General features: G+C 46.8%; 1 protein-coding gene across 1 annotated transcript in view; it reads left to right on the forward strand.

Annotated features, from left to right (window-relative positions):
* Window positions 1-19,360, forward strand: part of LOC149359809 (cadherin-like and PC-esterase domain-containing protein 1) — a 212,888-nt gene that overhangs the window by 161,108 nt on the left and 32,420 nt on the right. The window contains exons 10-12 of the mRNA XM_089571913.1: window positions 1,115-1,290; window positions 4,714-4,957; window positions 6,387-6,491. Of these exons, the coding sequence (XP_089428039.1) occupies window positions 1,115-1,290; window positions 4,714-4,957; window positions 6,387-6,491 (525 nt within the window). The remainder of the gene's footprint in view (window positions 1-1,114; window positions 1,291-4,713; window positions 4,958-6,386; window positions 6,492-19,360) is intronic.

The raw sequence follows: 19,360 nt of genomic DNA on the forward strand, positions 1-19,360 counted from the left end.
CTTCGCAGTAAAATGTATGCTCCTGTCTTGGATACTGTGAAGATCAGGAATTCCTAAGAGAGACCGGACAGACACACCGACAGCCGTCCCAGTTTTAACCAGGTACTAATGAGGTTACATTTGTATAGCAGACCCTGTACATATTAACGTGATAGTGTTCTCCCCTTCTGCAGAAAATCCAGCGTCGTTGAGTCAAAAATGCTCGGTCAAGGTCACGTCACCTTGATGCGTCGTCACAACCTGCCCAGCGTCTGCCGCGGTGACTCACTGGTTATGGTGCTCGGCTGCTGACTCGAAAGACGTGGGTTCGATCCCGGCCGCGGCGGCCGCATTTCAATAGAGAAATTTTAGAGGCCCGTGTACTGTGCGATGTCAGTGCACGTTAAGGAACCCCAGGTGGTCGAAATTTCCGGAGCCCTTCACTACGGCGTCCTTCACAGCCCGAGTCGCGTTAGGACGTTAAACCCCATAAACCATTAAACAACCTGCCCACCGGATAGGGAGCAAAGTGAACACAGTGGCAGGCGGCAGTTAAATTAATAATCGACCACGAGAGTTTGCTCGGGAAGGGCAACCCGGGTCTCACAAGCCCCACCGGTGGCAGCACCTGCAATCGCAGGGCAGTGGGGCATCGCTTAACCGCTGCACCAGTGCGCCAGAAGGGGTATGAGGACTCCCAAATATCTATGAATGTTAAGTAGAGGATGACCAATACTGCACACATGGGCATTAACCCATTAACTCTACCACGTGTAAATTGTAAAAATAAAGGCGCCAAAAAACCATACACACACACAAGACAAGAGAACGGGACAGGGCGCCTTTTGTGTGTGTGTGTGTGGTTTTTTGGCGCCTTTATTTTTACAATGAATTACCAACTAGTCCCGGAAGAAGTTCTCTTAATCTACCACGTGCTTCTCTTAAGGCGGGGTTTATGTGTGCCCTCCAATTTTGTTTGCTAGGTAAGACACTTAACTGTATAGGTAGTGACGTAATCCCTCTTTGCCGAACGAGAGCCATAATGTTGCTTCATTCACTTCTAGTCTCTTCGCCCTAGTTGTTCTTACAGCCAAGTAATTCGCCGCATTGTTCTTTCCCTTCGTGTTTTGCGCAGGCCAGCATGCGGGTGCAGCCATTGTCGCGCTTCTGGCGCTTCGTGGAGCGCAACTACGGCCGCCAGTCGCTGCAGACAGCACTGGAGAGCCTCTCCGACGTGCTGGTGAGGACACTGCTCGTGGCCGAGGCCGTGCTCCAGTCATCGCCCGTTGCGCTGGGGCTCAGGAAGTCCAGGTAACACTCTTGGCCACCACTCTTTTTAATACGATGCCTGATGAAAGGAGTGTTTGACAATTGCATGCTCTCATTCGGCTAAGAGATTTTAAAAAAGATGTATGGAGTCGGCTGCTGAAGTGTACCGTAGTAACGCGCAATGATAAAAAAGTATATCTTAAACGGCACACACTAAAAATATCAGCGAAACCGCACCTACAACGGCTATAGCACCCTAACTGTTACCGTATGGAAAGAATAGACAAGAAATACTCTCCACCCCGCTAGACAACATCACCAGACATAGGAAGAGACAAACGCGGCATTGAACTTACAGCTGGCTTATTAGAACATATAAATGAACAAGGGAGGGGAAAACCTCAGGTTGCTTGAGCCAACGTTTCGACAAGTCGAAACGTTGGCTCAAGCAACCTGAGGTTTTCCCCTCCCTTGTTCATTTTTGTGATCGCAAAGGACCATCAACCCCACCCTCTCTCTACCATGGACTTATTAGAACATAAGTAGTCAATTTAACATACAAACATGGGTGCACGTGTGCACTTCATACATTGATGTTCAGATTACAAACAGCCACAACATTCTCACATTTTCTAGCGCTGTTGAAAATTTCTTCTCACGGAGCACCAACTCGCCCAGTCTGGCGTCCTTCTACAAACGAATAGAGCTGTCGCGAATTCCATACTCCTTAGAACCAACTTTAACGGAAGTTTCTCCGTGTTATCCGAAACTCGTCTTCGAAGTGAGCCGTGTGAACTATCAACCAGCATAACTTGAGGTTGCTATTCCTGTTGTTAATGAACCTGTACGGCACTTAGTCCCGGGCTTTTTTCCGCCTTTTGTTGACAGTGTCCAGGTAGCGGCCTTTCTTTAATCATTGTGCATAAAGCACCAGACGTTTTGGTTCTTATGGAGAAGACAATTGGTCTAACTTCAATCCTCAGCTATGAATATTGTAGTTGTCTTGTCTGGGAAAAGAAGAAATTGGTGCTTGTTTTATACTCACTTCCATATGTGCAGTGTAAAGACGTAGTGAGTTTATTTCATTCATTTCATTTTTATTTCCTTAATCCTCGCTTGTATGGGCTAGCTTGCCAGAGTGACTACCACCCATTTTCAATATCTTAACAGCCTCGCAATACCTCACTTTGGCGCTTTGAGGGTTTACGAGAAATGCCAAAAATAAGGCGAACCAAAAATGCGATGCACGCACATAATTACGACTACGTAATTTTTCCCACAATGGTGCAACGATATGAAACAGGCATCGCTCAGCCCGATAGGTTCTGTCGTGTCTGAGGGCATAAACAAAATTTTAGCTCATTTATTATTTTTTTTTTTTTTGCCGTCGGTTGGGGACCTTTCGATCACCAAGGGCACTCGGCAAACATTCACGTCTCCTGTCGGATGTATGCTACAAGATGCAGACAAGGGCAGCGGAGCAATCTGTGCAGTCTAACGGTCTGCCAGGCCTTCTCCGTTAAGTTTAACACAGTCGTCGGAGACTTTCACCATCGTTGGCTTTTTTTTCCCCCGTCTCTTTCCCGTCTTTCTTTATTTCCCTCTTCGTTTTTCGTCTTCGTGCATGACTTACAGGCTTTGCCACGATTCACAACGGCGTTAAAAGGGCCACTTACTGAAGCCTCTGGCTCGAAAAGTTGGACGCCGTTAATTGGCGCCTCCAATTCACTTCCTTTTTTTTCTGTCTATCCTTCCCGCGTCCAACCCAGTCTGTTTGCTCTGCTTTCCTTCATTTTCACTTCCCGATGGTGAACGTTAGGAGCGTGTCAAAAGTGGCGCATTGCATTTCCGTTTCTTTATCATTATTTCTTTCTTTCTTTGGACGTTAGTTTTTCTTATAGAAGCTTCATTGTGTGTCGCCACGTGTCGGTGCCGGGCAGAGCCTTAGTCAGAGTCACGTTTTCTGGGTTGGTGAGTGGCTCGTTATAAGGCGCGCCGAGCAAATTGGCACTAGGGAAATTCGTTTCCTTTCGGACGCACCTCCCTACGTGACAGCCTTACGTCCCTTTATTTTTCTTTCCCTCAACTTGACAGGATTGGTGTTTCTCGCCGTCCAAAGGCGTTTTAGGAGGCTTAATTATATTGGCACTAAGTGAGAACAACTCAGGGTTTCGATTCTCAATAAATTTTATTACGATCTTGCCATTTCTCGGCGCTTAAAATAATAATGTTCCCTCAAGTTCAGTCTTAGATTCTGGTGAATTAGTGGCAACTTAAGTTCACGTATACTATGTTAGCTCAGGGCCATTTCTGTGCACTTTTGAGTGGGTTCGTTTGAAATAAGTCACTGCTTTTCCTTTAAATCTGCCTAATCAGAACATGCAGCAAAAAATCTAGCCCTCAGGACGCAATCTTTTAATTAGCAGTGCTGGTTAACGCTAATGGATATCTGTTATTTGTTTCACTTGCTTTTGCAAGTCAAAGTAAGCTTCTTCTGGACAGCTAACGTTTGGAAATGAGTGAGTAAGGGAGTGAGTGAGTAAGGGAGTGAGTGAGTAAGGGAGTGAGTGAGTGAGTGAGTGAGTGAGTGAGTGAGTGAGTGAGTGAGTGAGTGAGTGAGTGAGTGAGTGAGTGAGTGAGTGAGTGAGTGAGTGAGTCTGAGTGAGTGAGTGAGTCTGAGTGAGTGAGTGAGTGAGTTAGTGAGTGAGTGAGTGAGTCTGAGTGAGTGAGTGAGTGAGTGAGTGAGTGAGTCTGAGTGAGTGAGTGAGTCTGAGTGAGTGAGTGAGTCTGAGTGAGTGAGTGAGTGAGTGAGTGAGTGAGTGAGTGAGTGAGTGAGTGAGTGAGTGAGTGAGTGAGTGAGTGAGTGAGTGAGTGAGTGAGTGAGTGAGTGAGTGAGTGAGTGAGTGAGTGAGTGAGTGAGTGAGTGAGTGAGTGAGTGGTGTGTTCATAGCTTCACAATATCATTTGTGCGGTCTAAGGAGACCTAGAAAAATGTTTCGCAGGAGATATTCTAACATCGTTTCCTGATTAGTACTGCAGCAAACCAAAGAAGCACGCTTATGCTTGGTTTATTGGTTTGGTTTGGTTTAGTTTATGGGGTTTAACGTCCCAAAGCGACTAAGGCTATGAGAGACGCAGTAGTGAAGGGCTGCAGAAATTTCGACCACCTGGGTTTTTTTAATGTGCACTGACATCGCACAGCACACGGGCCTCTAGAATGTCGCCTTCATCGAAATTCAGCCGCCGCGGCCAGGATCGAACCCGCGTCTTTCGGGTGAGCAGCCGAGCGCCGTAACCTCTGAGCCACCACGGCGGGGCCACGCTTATGCATGTCGGAATATAATTTGCAAGCTCTGAAGTGAAATTTTCTGAGTATCCTCAGCGTGAAAATGGCCAAGAAATTCCCCTGCAAAATCTTCCCGCCCAGGAGAAAAGCGTCTTAACTGCAACCGTCTCCACGCGCAGGCTTCCCAAGTGTTTCCAACTGCTGGGCGTCGACCTGACGCTGAACACCTCTTTCCAACCTGTGGTGACCGAGGTCAACGGCCAGCCCAGCTTCTATCGGAGCCCCAGGGCGGAGGACGAACCGACCAACGGGCTCAAGCAGCGGGTGCTGGCGGACGCCGTGAACCTGCTCTTTGGCGCCCGCTCCGTGGCTGACCAGATGGCGGAGGCCATTGACGAGGTCTTCGAGAACCTCGGCATCATGGTGAGGGGGTGTCCACTGAAACACGGTGTCTTGTGCTACGATATCGAAATGAAAACGTTAGTCACTGCAGACGCCGCCAAAACTACATATTTGAAGGGAAACTACGGACAACTTCAGTGAATTATTGATCTTGAGTAACACTTTATTGGCTTGATTTTTTGTCGCTCTGCTGACGGTCTTTTGCTTTTGCTCGGCTGACGGTTTTTTGTCGCTCTGCTGAGCAACAGAGATAGCTGAGATATTTGGAGCTAAAATCGTAATATTTTTGTTTTCCGTGCACTGAATTGAAACTTGTGACGTTGATGTTGGCGTCGTGAGCCTTAGGCACTCCCGTAATCGCTACCGAGAAATTCATGGAAGATCTGCAAACAAAAGGCACTTGACGTCATCACGGTTTTCTAGAGAAAGAGAATGCAGCGACGATACATGTATGCAATTTTTTTTCTAGCCTATGAGAGCTCGTATTCAGTGAAAGTAACCTCTTTTAAAGTACAACACGATTGTAAGTAAATCTTCACAGGCATACTTCAATTCGTCGTCAAAACCATTTTTGAAAGTTACCGCCTTGGCGTCTTCAAGTGGGAGTCAGGACGCCATCCTTGCAAGTAACTTTCGCTCATGTGAAGATGTGGGCCCCGTTTTGAAATACAGGCACATATAGAAAAACTTGACTGAATCGTCATCGCTGTCAATTGTTCGAGCTGTTCACTATTTATTGTTCCATTCATATTTGTCAGTAATAAGCTAGCTTGCTGTGCGGATTAGACCTAACACTCTTACACACATATATATATATATGTGCGTGCGTGCGTGCGTGTGTGCGCGTGCGTGCGTGCGTGCGCGTGCGTGCGCGTGCGCGTGCGTGCGCGTGCGTGCGCGTGCGTGCGCGTGCGTGCGCGTGCGTGCGTGTGTGCGTGTGTGTGTGTGCGTGTGTGTGTGTGTGTGCGTGCGCGTGCGCGTGCGCGTGTGCGTGTGCGTGTGCGTGTGTGTGTGTGTGTGTGTGTGTGTGTGTGTGTGTGTGTGTGTGTGTGTGTGTGTGTGTGTGTGTGTGTGTGTGTGTGTGTGTGTGTGTGTGTGTGTGTGTGTGCGTGTGTGTGTGTGCGTGCGTGCGTGCGTGCGTGCGTGCGAAAGCGGCCATCTATCTGCGTAGAGTGCATGCCACTAGAATATAGCTCGGGCAATGATATGCATCCAACCTGCTTTAGCAGGCTGCTGACATAATGACAGTGGAGCTCGCTTAAAGGCGTCATTGGCGCGACGGGAAGAATCCGAAGTACCCGAAGGAGTATCACTCGGAGTGCTTGAGCTAAATGTCTCTTGCGACAAACTAAAGCCACAAAGATACTGCGCATGTTATAGAAAGGCCATTAGAGCACGCTAAATTTTTTTCTCGTTCACGGATGTTTTCTTTTTTTCTTGTATTCTGCAGGGCCTCAGCTGCCAGATCTCCCACGACCTGTGCCTTAGCCGTGAAGACCTGCTCTTTCTCATGGATACGAGACGGGAGTCTATGCAGACCGGAGGATTCCAGCAGGTGAGCGACAGAGTCATCAGAGAGCGATAGCACGGCGAAGAACTAAAAACTCGCACTCAGTATGCAACAGTCCCTAGACGCCGTTCACTTCATAACAGTGTCAACCAGTCCTTTTTTTTTGAAGAGGGCATGACCTTAAATCGACTGGCCAGAAAATTTTAAAATCCAATTTTCTCACCAATAAAAACGTATTTTGCTACTGTACAAGCGTAAACGCAGCTGGAAAGAGACAACGAATCAATTTTTACTATGAACAGCAATTAGATGGTGTTGTACTCTGGGTCCCATTAACGTGCTGTTGCTACACTCTAAACAGAAGGAAGTAAAAATTCAGGGGGCACTTTGTTGACCTAAAGTGCGGTGAGGCGAAAGCCTTAAGCGCAGTTTTGCTGCTCGTGTCACTGATGCGTTGTTGAGATGTTATGCTTCGCCTCTAAGAGTGAAACGCGACAGTGTCTTGCAACGCTGTCAGGGAGTCCATAGAACGCCATCTCCTGTTCGGCTCTACGCCTTGCTCGGCGGTAAATTGGTTTTTGAGGAAAGGAAATGTATCTGTCTCTCATACCTCGGTGGACACCTGAACCTCGCCGTAACGGGAAGGGAGGAAGATGGGAGTGAACGAAGACGCTGTATTCACTAGACGCGCCTTTGTTCATTCCAAACCATCGAGCTGGCATGGCGGAGAATGTTTGTTTGTGGAAAAGCAAAAGGAAAAAGTTGTACAATGATCTTTGTGATATTGTTTTCCCAGATCCCATGTACAGGGCCTTGTACAGTGGAGGCCCGGGAGGAGATGTTTAAAAAGGGTGAAGAAAATGCAGGTGCCACCAGGAGTAAAGACTTTCTTTTTTAAGTTACACACCGGGACGTTACCAGTTAAAAAGTTTCTAGAGGGAAAGGATTTCTTTTTACCGTGGGGATCGAACTGCTTAATTTGTAAACAGCCTGAAACAATAGACCATGTTTTTTTGCATTGCTGGGAAGGGGTTTATTTTTGGGATGTGTTAAAAAGTACCATAAAGAAAGAGCTACCACTTGACGCGCACGGAATTCGCTATTTAAGCACTGATAATGAGGATGGGGCACCTTTTGATCTCATAATGCTCTTGGGCCTCCACTGTATATGGCGCTCCAGAACGGCAGGCTACCATTGTGACAAAGACGCACGACCGGCCCGAATTTATTTTCGGGAAAGCATGGACTGGTTTCTTGCAATCCAAAAAGCAGCTGCGGAGCCTCCCGAGTGGCTCTCAAGACTAGAGCCGTTGTGTATGTTGCGGGAATTTTAAGCTGACGAAGCCAGTCTCGTGCTGGCTGACCACGACAGTGTCGTATGTATATAGTGTTATGTGTATTTTTGTTGTGCAATGTCATGAGCCAAAGACAGGCAATAAAGAAAAAAAAAGCTGGCATGGCGGAGTGGTTAGCATGCTCGCCTCGCACTCCGGAGACCGGGGTTCGATTCCCGAACTTGACCAATTTCCTACTCGGTTTTGTTTATTTATCCGGCCTGACTAGAAAGGCTAATTAGGCTAATTGGGTAATTAAGCAATACACTAAACTCATTACCACTTACTTGGATCATCACTATACGATTCCTTTAATTGGTTGCATGGTTAGTAGCCAAAGTACAATTGTCCCCGTTTGAAATTCGCGCACTGTGACGTCAAGACCGTTTCGAAAAATTGAAAAGCGTGACATTTCTGTCGACAACTGCTGCTTACAACGATGAGGCATTAAAGGCTTCCGCCTTAAAAAAGAGAGTGTGTGCTACAGGACAACTTACTCCCTTTTAACTCCCATATAGGTGTATTCTTGTTCAGAGAGTAGTTCTCTTAATACTCGGCTGGTTGGCGAGCCATGCAGAGAAGACAAAGACGAAGTTGCTTTTGACGACAAGAGGCAACAAAAACCACAAGAACAACAGGCTTATATAAAGTGTAGAGGATTCTAAGTTAGGTCATACCGTTCAAGAGGCTCAAAATGACAGTAGGTTTACAAAATAAGCATTGACCACATCCGTATCGAATGCTCCAAACGAGTACTTAAGCTACAGCTTAAACAGACCTTGAAGCTCTGCACGTACCTTTCACAAGCGGCGGCTTTTGCTCGCTACTAGCAGAACAAGCGGCGACCGATTTCCGATAAGAGAAAAAATTCTCCGCATGATCGGAAGGCGAACGCGGTAACTACGTCGCGCGACATCTTTTAACGAGCGCTCGTTACGGAAGAACGCTGCATGTCGATATTCTTCGGCCTATTAGCAAATAAAGAGACCACCGGTGACAAGCGAGTGTCCGCAGTAATATTACATCGATAATTTGGAAGCAAAATATCTAATTGAACCAAGGAATTCAATCAGCGCAACTTTTTTCCTGTACTCTGAAGTTCTAGAAACGATCGTATAAGTAAACTGTCTAAACGAAGAACATGGAAGTTATTTGGTGATTACCACCATTTTCCTCGGTAATATAACATTGATAATCTGAAAGCAAAGTAATTTTCCCCAACCGGCGAATTAATAACAACTTTTTTCACCGTATTGCAAAGAGCTAAAGGAGCAGGCGAAAAAGTAAACTTATGAGAACAAAAAAGTTAACTTGTGATTGCCAGCTTTCCTGCCTACGCTTAGCATTTATTTTTTTATCTTTTTCGTTTCATCATTTCTTTCCCGGTTTAATTCGGCAGTGGAGAAAGTTTTCAGTTATCGGCCTGAAAGTGTAATTTATGGTTTACTTTTTCTTGCTGCTTTAACGGAGCCTGGGGAAGGCACGACGTTCGTTTTAGCGCCCGCGGCTGCGCCTTATGAAAGAAAATAATAAATCTATTAACGACTCCCCGCTGAGTCGAAAAGGCGTCGTCTTCGTTCCACCTCCCAGCGGTATTTATCGGAGAACCGCAGAAATTGGTCGATTTTCGGGGCGGCTTGAGACGTCCCGCGATCGATGTGGGCGCTGTACCCAGCAGCCGTGGCCAACCACTCGGCCTGTTTTTTTTTTTTTGTTTTTTGCGCATTTGTAGCTTGTCTTGCTTCGGTTTCTCTTTCCTCTTTTAAGAAGTGGAACGCAATTTGGCTGCACGACCGCGAAGCAACGGAAAGTTTGGAAGCAATAAAACACTAGGGAGGCTGTACTTGGCCTTCTTCTCTTTATGCGGGCTTTAGTGCCATCTTCGACATGCGGAGGTAATTCTGCACGTAATCGTACGATCTGTAATCCCCCTAAGCCCGACGTGGGTAGAATCGGAGGGCGGTTGGTTTTACGACTCCGGTTATGTACCGCGTACGGCACTTTAATCATTCGAACATTCGGTTATCCCTTCTCTTTCTTACCGTTCTGTCTGATTAATCGAAAAAAAAATGTATGAAAGGCTGCATCAGTCATGATTTCAGCATAATTAAGACTTGAGTTGTAGCCGTGCCAGGAAAGGTTGAACGTGCGCGTTTCCAATGCGTTAGTTAGCGAGTGGAGGGAGGCGCTGCTGCGTCGTTTCGAAAGTTATCAACACTCAGAAGGACAAAAATGTTTCTTTTTTTCTGTGTGCTTCTATACAGGTGCATAAAACCAGAGGTAGAGTGAGAGAGGTGTAGGCGTACCCCAGAACTCACGGCGTATGTGCATGCGTGCGAGGCAGGTTTTACGCGAAAGCTGGCCACACGGATTTGTTTTGTTCTTTTTTACAATTTCAGCTGACTAGATCCCTCCCCCCACCTGTCTTCCACCGAGATTTCACTGTCGTCGTCATCGGCATGAATCGATCATGTGACTGATTGACAACCATTTGAGCAGTCAAACACGAGACCCAATCGTGACTCAGATAGCTGAACTGAATCTTGAAAAAATTCACTTTAAATGGATGACTTCTTATGAGTCGCGTGACCATTCGGTTGAAATCGTTACAGTCAGATACGCTCAGAATTGAAGCTCCGAGCAATCTATGGGCGAAATTCTTTTTTACACGCGCTTCCCTTACATGCGCAGCTGATGCTTAAACTCGTGGTAAGTTACGCTAACGGTCCTTGAAATCTTTCTCGTCCTCTGCTGTGCCCACTCAGCACGGCGGTGCAACACTCTAAAGGCAAATTCGATAAGCTGTCACACAGAGGACACGTTTCACTCGAGCTGAGCGACGTATCGATTTAGCGCTGCCCTGTGGTGTCGCCAGGAATCGTGTTACTTATACTCGGCGTAGTGACCCAACGGTGGTTAAGCAACGGAAAAAACGGCGCAGGGAAGCGAGTGTTTGGCGGCCGCAGAGCAAAGCGAAAACAGTGCGTGCTCGAAACAACGTTCGCCCTTATACGTGATCCGCCTATGGGATCGGCAGCACAGTACCGTTTTCTCTCGGCTGCAGCAGGCTCAAAGACGACCCGATACGAACGTGTTTTTTTTCTGAATCGGATGCGCTGAAAGCGCGTAGAAGGCGCTTTCCAAGTGTGTAATAATAATGCACCGGCATTAGAAGGGTCCGTGCAAGCGGAAATCTTGAGCCCCTCTGTCAGAAGCCATGGGCAGGTCGCCCATATGCCATGGCGGGCAGGTGTCAACCTGTACACAAGATTACAAACGAGCTTAGTATACTACCTGTGCGAACTTAGTACACTACCTGCGATATAACGAACCTGAGTATGCCACCCCGGATACAACGAACTTTCGTGTGTTAACCTCGAAATTAAAGAACTTTAGTATGCCACCTCGGATATAACGAAATTTCAGTGTCTTAACCTCAGATACAAAAAACCTAAGAATGTCACCTCGGATATAACGAACTTTCCTGTGTTACCTCGGATATAACGAACTTTCGTGCCCGGACCTCGAATGTAAAAAAGTTGGTGTGTTGACCTTGGTTATAATAAAGATAAGTGTACGACCTTGGATACAACTGATCACGAACTTCTGTGTGCAGTCTCGGATATAGCAAATGTTTGCATGCAAACGCATTCAAACTGTTTACTGAGGATCGCCTAATAGTTTTTTTTTCTGTGTTCATTGCATGATAATGTTAATAACGATGATGGATTCTAATGGCGCAAGGGCCGCTTGGCCAAAGAGAACCACGGTATAAAGTATTTTTCGTTTCTACGAAGTGGGGTCAAATACCCATTTTTCAATCATTTCACCCAAAACAGTCCGAGCACGTGGCCAGGGTAAAGCTTGTGTCCTCTGTATCACCGGTGGGTAGCCGGCGGCATTGGGCATCGAACTCCGCACCTCCCACCAACGACACGAATGCTCAAACCGCTAGGCAACCGCGACGGTATCAGTATTCGTTGCAAAAGAAAAGGGAAACATAGTAATATATGCCAAGAAATGTTTTTCGTGGTACACCGCGCCTAGCAAAAACGGATTTGTATAATCGGAATGGCACTATCCTTCACCCCTCAAAAAAGAGAACACAGCAGTTAGTCTCACATAGGCTGCAGCTCAGTTTAAACATTTAGCGACAGCCATGTTGTTGTTGTTGTTAGCCTTTGAAAAGATGGCACATACCCACACTGGGGGATCGGCCAAGAATCGGGAGGTAAAGGTTGCTATTCACCTGTACATACTAAAGGCAAAAGAAAAGCACACGGGAGCGCAACACTGGGGGAGTCTATTCCAAGGAGGGCAGGGAATGAAAAAAAAAAGATATGAGTTTGGATTGGACAGAGAGTGAGAAAGAAAAAAAAAGAAGAAGAGATTGATTCTAAATATAATAAAGCATAGAAAATAAAATACTCTAAGCTTTAGCAAGGCAGTCGATGAGATTCCAGCAAGAAATTTTGAACAGCGCCACAAACAGACCTGTGGCTGAACTCAAGCCATTGTGTCCCTCAGTTTTCTCCCCTCGTTCTCTTTCTCTCTTCTTCTCCTACTTTCTCTTTTCCTTCTTTCGCTGCTGTGAATGCCATGGCTTGGCTTCTCTCTGCTTTTTCTTTCCTTTCTTCTTTTCTCTTCTTTCTTCTCGCTATTAGCTTGACTTAGCTCTTGACTTAACTGGCCTTGGCTTGCGGACGTCTACAACTACAATGTGCTTCACTTACACGACACCTCAGGCTGGACTCCCATTATTAGTTCTTCGCGGTAAAAACTTGAATGGGTGTCCACGTTAATGAACATCGGTTTCAGCGTCAGCTGCATGTTTGAGATGAAGGTGCAAGTGGGAATTGGGCGATAAAATATAGGGCTTGGTCCAGTTGATTAATAAACAGATTTACAACAGCGCTACGGAACGAGGACAGAAGGAACACGAAAAACAAAGGACGGGCGCTGGAGAAATACGTTCCAAGAGGATTCTGGTGTGGGCTAGTTGGTTCATGCTTAATAAACAGATTCACAACACCGCTACGGAACGAGGACAGAAGGAACACGAAAAACACAGGACGGGCGCTGGAGAAATACGTTTCAAGAGGATTCTGGTGTGGGCTAGTTGGTTCATGCTTAATAAACAGATTCACAACAGCGCTACGGAACGAGGACAGAAGGAACACGAAAAACACAGGACGGGCGCTGGAGAAATACGTTCCAAGAGGATTCTGGTGTGGGCTAGTTGGTTCATGCTTAATAAACAGATTCACAACAGCGCTACGGAACGAGGACAGAAGGAACACGAAAAACACAGGACGGGCGCTGGAGAAATACGTTCCAAGAGGATTCTGGTGTGGGCTAGTTGGTTCATGCTTAATAAACAGATTCACAACAGCGCTACGGAACGAGGACAGAAGGAACACGAAAAACACAGGACGGGCGCTGGAGAAATACGTTCCAAGAGGATTCTGGTGTGGGCTAGTTGGTTCATGCTTAATAAACAGAATCACAACAGCGCTACGGAACGAGGACAGAAGGAACACGAAAAACACAGGACGGGTGCTTCAACCATCAAATGGCTAATAGGTCATATTAGCCATTTGATGGTTGAGAAGCGTGAAGGTTTGTACAAGTTAGTTGCGCATTAATTGGCACTTGAACAAGTTAGTTGAAAATTAATTGGCACTTGAGAGCATACAAGTCACGTGACGTGTTGACAATAGGGCGCGATGACAACTGGACATGATAATGATAGCGCGGGTTTGTTCTCTTTGTCATGTTCCGTCCTGTGTGTGCGCCAAAGTGTTAGTAAACCATATAATTGGTCGTATGAGTCGGTTAATGGAGAATACGATCAAGAGATCTCAGGCTCCCACGTTAAGGTCGTCGGGTTCCTCCGCCGCCGAAGCTCTGCCGCTGGCCACGTGATGATGAGGTCATATCGTGGGAATGACGCGATCTTTGCATCACAAATCTTTCACAGCTCATACTGCAAAAAAAAAAACAGACTTGTATTCCTTCGGGCGTGAGAACCAACTGACCTAAACAGGAAGCTTAGGTGGCGAAATTAGTATATTTCAGGATTTAAGAGGTGGTGCTCGTCATTAAAAAAAATAAGTTCAGAAATTGATTAAAAATTCTGAACTTACATTCTAAGTGGTCTATCACTGTGCGTAAGCCCGCATCACTTTCACTACCTTTGCAAGCACTCTATATGTAAAAGCTGATCTTTTAGGCTCTCTCTAATGTTTATTAATGCTATTATTAAAGGAAAAGTAAAAACAGAGGCATGTCAGCTTATCACAAAAAAAGAAGTAGAACTTCTGAAACAAACAACTAAGTGAGTAAGCACTTTGTATTCGTTGTTATACTGACTCCTGGCAGACAGAGACGATTTCACAAAACCTACAAGTCTCTTGCGTATCCTCTCTTGTAGCCTGTTCGACTTGAACTGCATCTTTCACGATCGATTTCTGTGCTCGATTTAGGGAGCGGCTAGACATGAAACAATGATGATCACGCCAAGCCATTGCTATCTGGAGTTTCTGCACTGCCCTGTCTCCACTCACTGAAAACTATACTGTGCGTGCTTAAGGGTTATCGGGCTACAATTTTTCGTCACATGAAATGTACGTGGTCAAGTCGAAATTATGAAAAAAAAGAAAGAACTGGCGACCACTCATTCTTCTGCGTTGCTGACCGCGTATAAAACGATGCGAACAGATCTAGCATGAACCTCGTCAGATCGAGAGGTGTTTTACAAAAGCCTCCGACTCGTATCAGTGACCAACCAACGACCATGTTCGGCTCTGTCGTAAAAGACTACATCAAAGCATGCCCTAAGCGTCATTCTTGGAGACATCCATGAAGCAGTACATAATGTGTCAAGATAATTCAAAGAAAACTAAGTAACGTCAAGAAACCAAGAGAATTTTGATGAAGAGGAAAGAAAAGGCGGAGAGTATCATAAAACCAAAAGTAGAAATAAAAATGTCACCCATTTCCATAAGTAGCTAGGCAGGTGGGAGTTTGGTCAAGGTAGATGTTTCTTTTAAATACACTGTTCGAGGTCAAGACGAGATTTCGTTAATACCTAACCCTTCCTTTCTCCTTACAAGCATGCTCCGTTTCTTTTACTTCCTGACCGCAAACTCAAAACAGAGAGCATTCGTTGCGCCTTTCGTTTGTGTGCGCTCTGCATGCATCCTTTAGACGAATACAACTCAAGAGCGGGACCCTCTTCCAGCCAATGGCGTCGACCGATTCTATGACCCTGCTAGCGTGACAATGCAGGGAGGGGGCTATCCCCTTTCTTGTGCCACTCTTTGCATTGTCATGCAAGGAGGGTCATGTGAATCAGCTGACGCCATTGGCTCGAAGGAATCCTTTGACGGGGAAAAGACGCTTCGTTCCTGAGTTGTATCTGACTATAGAAGTAGATTAGTAAAAGCGTTTTTTTGTTGAATAGAGAAGGACTGGTCGCGGGCAAAGTAAAAGCCTCACTGTGCAGTCGGCACTTGAGGAAGGGAAAACTTTATTTTGACTAATGCTTTTTCCTGCGGTTGCATCTTCAGAGACGTCTTGGTTCTATCCCCAGGAGTCTTCTCTGTCGAAGTCGTCCGCCTCTAATCAATGGTCGGTTGCCCTCAGTCCAGGGCTCCGCTGGCCACTGCCGCCCGTTGAGCTCGCTGTACCAGACCTTGTTGGTCTTCACAGCGGTCGCTGGACAGCAGAGTCTCCCATTGCTCCGCACTCGGGTTTTGTATTTTAGGGACCACGTCTATGTTTTGGCAGGCCCATGTGATGTGAAATAGTGTAGGTTTTTCGTCGCACCAGGGACATTTGTCCGCGTATATCGTAGGTAAACAATTTCGCGGCCAACAAAGAGGAATACGGGTAAGGCGTCATGGTAGGACAGATCTATCCTGCAAAAACACAGCAGGTAAGTGCAGTCCTGTTCGGACTGAGTGAATACGGTACACTTACTGTACGGGCCGCTTTCGCGCCCGCGTGCTTTTGCAGTGGGCGCTCGTTTTCCCAGCGTATCGATACGAGAGTTGCACTAAGCCAGCGGGATAGGAAACAGGAGAGGGACTGGCTCTTCCGGCACCTTTGCTCCCTTCGCTGTGAGAGGGTTGCACCCACTTTGCGAGTGCGTGTCCGGGCGCGGTTTTGCGTCACGCTTAGCTGCCCGGGCAATCTAGCTAATGCCCGAGCCGGATAGGAGGAAGATGGCAAGGAGCAAGTGAGGAAGAGAGTGGGGTTTGTCTCTTCTTCGCCGGCGACGCGCCGAAGAATATAACGTGGTCGTTTCGGTCGTTTCCACCACCCTCGAGACGCAACTCCGCGAGGAAGGCCACGCGAGGAGTATCAAGACGGAGAAGAGGCAGGCAGAGTAAACAGCCAACGCTTACGGCTCGCTAACAATAGGATAAGGGAGCTGCAGAGACGAGCGCTGCTTCTCGCGTGCTTATTGTTTCTCTGCTGGATGACAATAAAAATGCAGTGTTCCGTTAATTTTGACGTGCAGCTGTCAGATTGCATAGCGGAGTGACGAAAGCCTAAGGTTTACGGGGTCTGAGTTTGATGCCTGGAATTCAATAGGAAGCTCCGGCCTGCGCTAGAGAATTGGGGGATCAGGGCAGGTAGTTGCCGCTGATCCGGACCATGAGAAGGAAATAACCTGAATAAGAATGGGGTGGAGGGCATATGGCAGGCACTCTCAGATCATGAATAGCAGTTAACCAATATCCTCAAGAGAAGAATACGAGGTCTGTTAGAAAAGTATCCGACCTTTGGCCATTGAAAAAAAACTTGCATAACTGGAGCGTTGCAAACCTAGTTATCTTTAAAGTAGTCTACTTGGGACTCCACACACTTCTCCCAGCGGTGCTGCCATTGTGGGAAGTATTCCGAAAAGGCCCTTTTCGGAATGGAGTTTAGCTCAGCTGTCGTTGCAGCCATAATGTTCTTCCTTGTCTGAAATCGCGCTCCTTTCAATGGCCTTTTGATTTTGGGAACCAGACAGAAATCGCAGGGGCCATATCAGGACAGCAAGGAGTCTGTTGAACTACAGGAGTCTGGTTTTTCACCAAAAAATCTGATTCGAGTGCGAGGAATGTGCAGGAGCATTGGCGCGATGGGTGCGCCAATTTCCTGTTGACCTCAGCTCCGGGTTCTTGCGCCGCACAGCATCACGTAGGCAACGGAGGACATCCCTGTAGTACTCTTTGGTCATTGTTTGACCCTGTAGAGTGCGTACTCGTGGTCTGCCACACAGAGGGTGTCAAAGAAAGCAGTCAGCATCACTTTCACATTGCTGCGCAATTGGCGGGCCTTCTTAAGTCTTGGTGACGTGGAATGCTTCCACTCTGACGACTGGGATCTGGTTTCCGGGTCGTACCTGTACACCCAAGACTCGTCACTAGTGATTATGATGTTGATGAAGTCGGGGTCACTGTTTGCGGAATCCAGCATGTCCTGTGAGACTTCAACACGAAGCTACTTTTGCTCCACCGTGAGCAGCTTCGGCACGAATTTCGCCGCAACTCTCTCCATGGCCAAATCTTCGGTGATAATGGAATGTGCGGAGAAATTGCTCATGTCCACCTCTTCCTCAATTTCTCGGATAGTCACGCGACAGTCCCGCATCACCATAGCGTTCAGTTCGGCAATGACCTGGTCATTTTGGCATGTTGATGGCCGATTGGAGCGTGGCTCGTTCTCCACCGATGTGCGGCCATCTTTAAAACAATTGTAACACTGCTTGAACTGTGTGCTGATCATAGCATCTTCACCGAAAGCCGTCTGAATATTTCGAATGGTTTCCACTCGGCTGTCGCCAAGTTTATGGCAAAATTTGTTGCAGTAGCGCTGCTCCTTTCACTCCGCCATTTTCCTTGCAATAAAAAACCGACGAGAGCACTGCACACTGCCTCACTCAAACGCTGCTTCCCAGCGACTTACGCTATCGGCAGGCGGGAAAAAATTCATGCATGCGCATGAAGGTTCAAGGTCACCTGATGCAAGCGCGCTTGTCTCATATCCATCAGGTGTTCGCAAAAAAAAAAAATAAAGTCGGATACTTTTCTAACAGACCTCGCATAAAACAGCTGTATCTTACCGGTACTCACCTGTGGGGCAGAAACGTGGAGGCTAACAAAGAGGGTTCAGCTTAAGTTAAGGACAACGGAGCGAGCTATGGAAAGAAGAATGATAGGTGTAACGTTAAGAGACAGGAAGCGGGTGGAGTGGGTGAGGGAACAAACGCGGGTTATTGACATCCTAGTCCAAATCAAGAGGAAGAAATGGGCTTGGGCAGGGCATGTAATGAGAAGGCAAAATAACCGCTGGTCCTTAAGGGTAGCGGAGTGGATTTCAAGAAAAAGAAAACCTAGCAGGGGACGCCAGAAAGTTAGATGGGTGGTTGAGATTAAGATGTTTGGGGGACACGGTGGGAGCAGCTAACAAACGACCAGGTTGATTGGAGAGCCATGGGAGAGGCCTTTGCCCTGCAGTGGGCGTAGTCCGGCGGATGATGATAAAGATGATGATGATGATGTGCTAAACCAACTCGCACGTTATTATACCTTGTGGCATGCTGGTGCCCGTAATGTTACGGAATGTAATGTGAGACGAGGGGAAGAGGACCCCTACCAGCACTACTAATGTATTATACAAAACAAAATAGGATAAAAGAAAGAAAAATAACAGTGCGCGGTCCACACAACCTATTATAAAAACAGGCTTACTAATGTTAATCAGAACATCCTTGAGGTCGACGAAGTTCCTCTTGAGCCAACTGTGACAACAGTTTTGAGAAATTTGCCCCTGCTTTGACGGCGCCAGTGGCTGCTCCAACTTCGGTGTTCCTTGAAGAGTTAACCTCTGTTTTGCCTTCATCAGGTGTTCAATAGACCACGCTGTACTTTGACCATTTGACCCCTGCTTTGCCGGCACCTGTTGTCGCTGCTGCTTCGGCGCTCCGTCAGGATTCGAGTGCTGCTTTGCCTTGGGTGGGTACTGCTTCGACTTTTATGACAGCAGATTGTGAGACGCAGTACCAGATACGTGGCTGAGCTTCAAGCTGCTAGTTCCGGGTTACACCAACAGACTTTCGTTAATGTCTAGGTGTAATCCCTTTAGAGGTCCTAAGCGTTGTCACGTTCAATTTTTACAAACCCCTCAACACTTTGCAAAAATCTTCGCGTCTCCGTGCTACGTCCGATGCTTCTCGCGGTCACGTCATTAAGTCAGACGTGCGTACAGTACCCCTACTTGTGTTACAGGACAGCCATTAACGAGGAAATGGAAGCTTAGAGCAGCTGTAAATTCATATCGCTGTGTGTGTTTTAAAGCTCTGCACTCCATTTGAACGCGTGTTTTTAAATGATTATAACCAGAAGGAAACAAACGCGCTCATTTCGCTAATTAATTTCCACGCTCTCTCACGCGGGTGTTTCGGAGAACGCGGACGTCGAAATTAAAGCGCAAAGGAAGAAAATTCACACTACCGTATTACCGAGGTTCTTTTATGCTTTCATTTTGTCTCTGAAAAAATCGCGAAAAAAAAAACCTTCCAAA

Source organism: Amblyomma mixtum, chromosome 2 (genome assembly GCF_055824585.1).
Source record: "Amblyomma mixtum isolate Tamu chromosome 2, ASM5582458v1, whole genome shotgun sequence".
Taxonomy (NCBI): Eukaryota; Metazoa; Arthropoda; class Arachnida; order Ixodida; family Ixodidae; genus Amblyomma; species Amblyomma mixtum.